This window comes from Condylostylus longicornis, unplaced genomic scaffold (genome assembly GCF_029603195.1).
Source record: "Condylostylus longicornis isolate FDR11 unplaced genomic scaffold, ASM2960319v2 ptg000013l, whole genome shotgun sequence".
Taxonomy (NCBI): Eukaryota; Metazoa; Arthropoda; class Insecta; order Diptera; family Dolichopodidae; genus Condylostylus; species Condylostylus longicornis.
In genome coordinates, this window is record NW_026577982.1 from 10,036,502 (window position 1) to 10,037,629 (window position 1,128).

Below are 1,128 nucleotides of genomic sequence, written 5' to 3' on the forward strand. Positions count from 1 at the left end.
TTGCATTCTAATTAGAAAACATATTAACTTTATTTTACTTTCAGAGTACATGACAAGGGACCTCACACCTGTCAGGTTCCGCATTAATGTTGGGGGCAAGGACTTGGAGATAGTGCTCGCATCAGCTTACTTTCCGGGGGATGGAGCATCCCCTCCGCAACCGGAGGTACGGGGGCTTGCGGAGCAGTGCAATAGGAAGAGGTGGCCACTCATCATGGGCTGTGATGCAAATGCGCATCACGTTGCATGGGGGAGCAGCGACAACAATACTAGGGGTGAGTCCTTATTAGAATTTGTAGTTAAAGAAAACCTAGAAATATTTAATGTAGGGAATGCCCCAACATTTGTGACTAGGGTTAGAGAGGCGGTACTGGATATCACATTCGGCAGTCCGAATGTGGGGTTTCTTGTACGCGACTGGAAGGTATCGGGGGAGGTTTCTATGTCAGATCATAAAATCATCCGGTTTTGTCTGGGTGGGTTGATGGAGAAGAAGTCTTCCTTCAGAAATCCGAGGCGGACAAACTGGGAGGGATACAGAAGGGACCTGAAGGCAAAACTGTCGGGTGCCTCGGTTAGAACTGTGGCCAGGCATCCCCTGGTGTTGGAAAGGGCTGTGGAGGAGCGCGGGGGAATTATGGTCGAAGCTTTTGAGTCGAACTGCCCCATTAGTGTGCCAAGGGATTTCACAGATACACCTTGGTGGGCCACGCGATTAGAAAACCTGAGAGTTGGGGTTAGCAGGCTTTTCAATAAAGCTAAGCGAGAGGGTACTTGGGAAGAGTATAAGATGAACCTGACAGCAAGGAAATCCGCAGGGCCAAGCGCAGAAGCTTTAGATCATTCTGCGGGAGCATTGCGGAGACGCCGGCGGCTGCGAGGCTGCACAGAGCCCTGGCTAGAGACAGGGTGCCAGTGACTGTTTCTTTAAGGAGGCCGGATGGTGGCTACACGGAGAACGAGGAGCAAAGGGCTCTTCTCCTCCTGGAGGCGCATTTCCCTGGCAGTACTCCGTATGCAGAACACCAGGTCCTGAGGATTGGCGGAGAACTGCGCGCATAATTACGGAGAAAAGGATAAGGTGGGCTCTTGGCACTTGCCAGCCCTTCAAGGCGTCGGGAGTGGATG

At 51.9% G+C, this 1,128-nt stretch overlaps 1 protein-coding gene across 1 annotated transcript; it reads left to right on the top strand.

The window, feature by feature from the left end:
- Positions 1–214: 214 nt before the first annotated feature.
- Positions 215–919, top strand: LOC129619384 (uncharacterized). The gene has a single exon (XM_055534635.1). It carries the CDS (start codon positions 215–217, stop codon positions 917–919), a length of 705 nt encoding a protein of 234 aa, XP_055390610.1.
- The last annotated feature ends 209 nt before the right edge of the window (positions 920–1,128 follow it).

Bases quoted from the DNA above. Each gene is read 5' to 3' on its own strand.
- LOC129619384 (XM_055534635.1), top strand. From the start codon at position 215: ATGGGCTGTGATGCAAATGCGCATCACGTTGCATGGGGGAGCAGCGAC.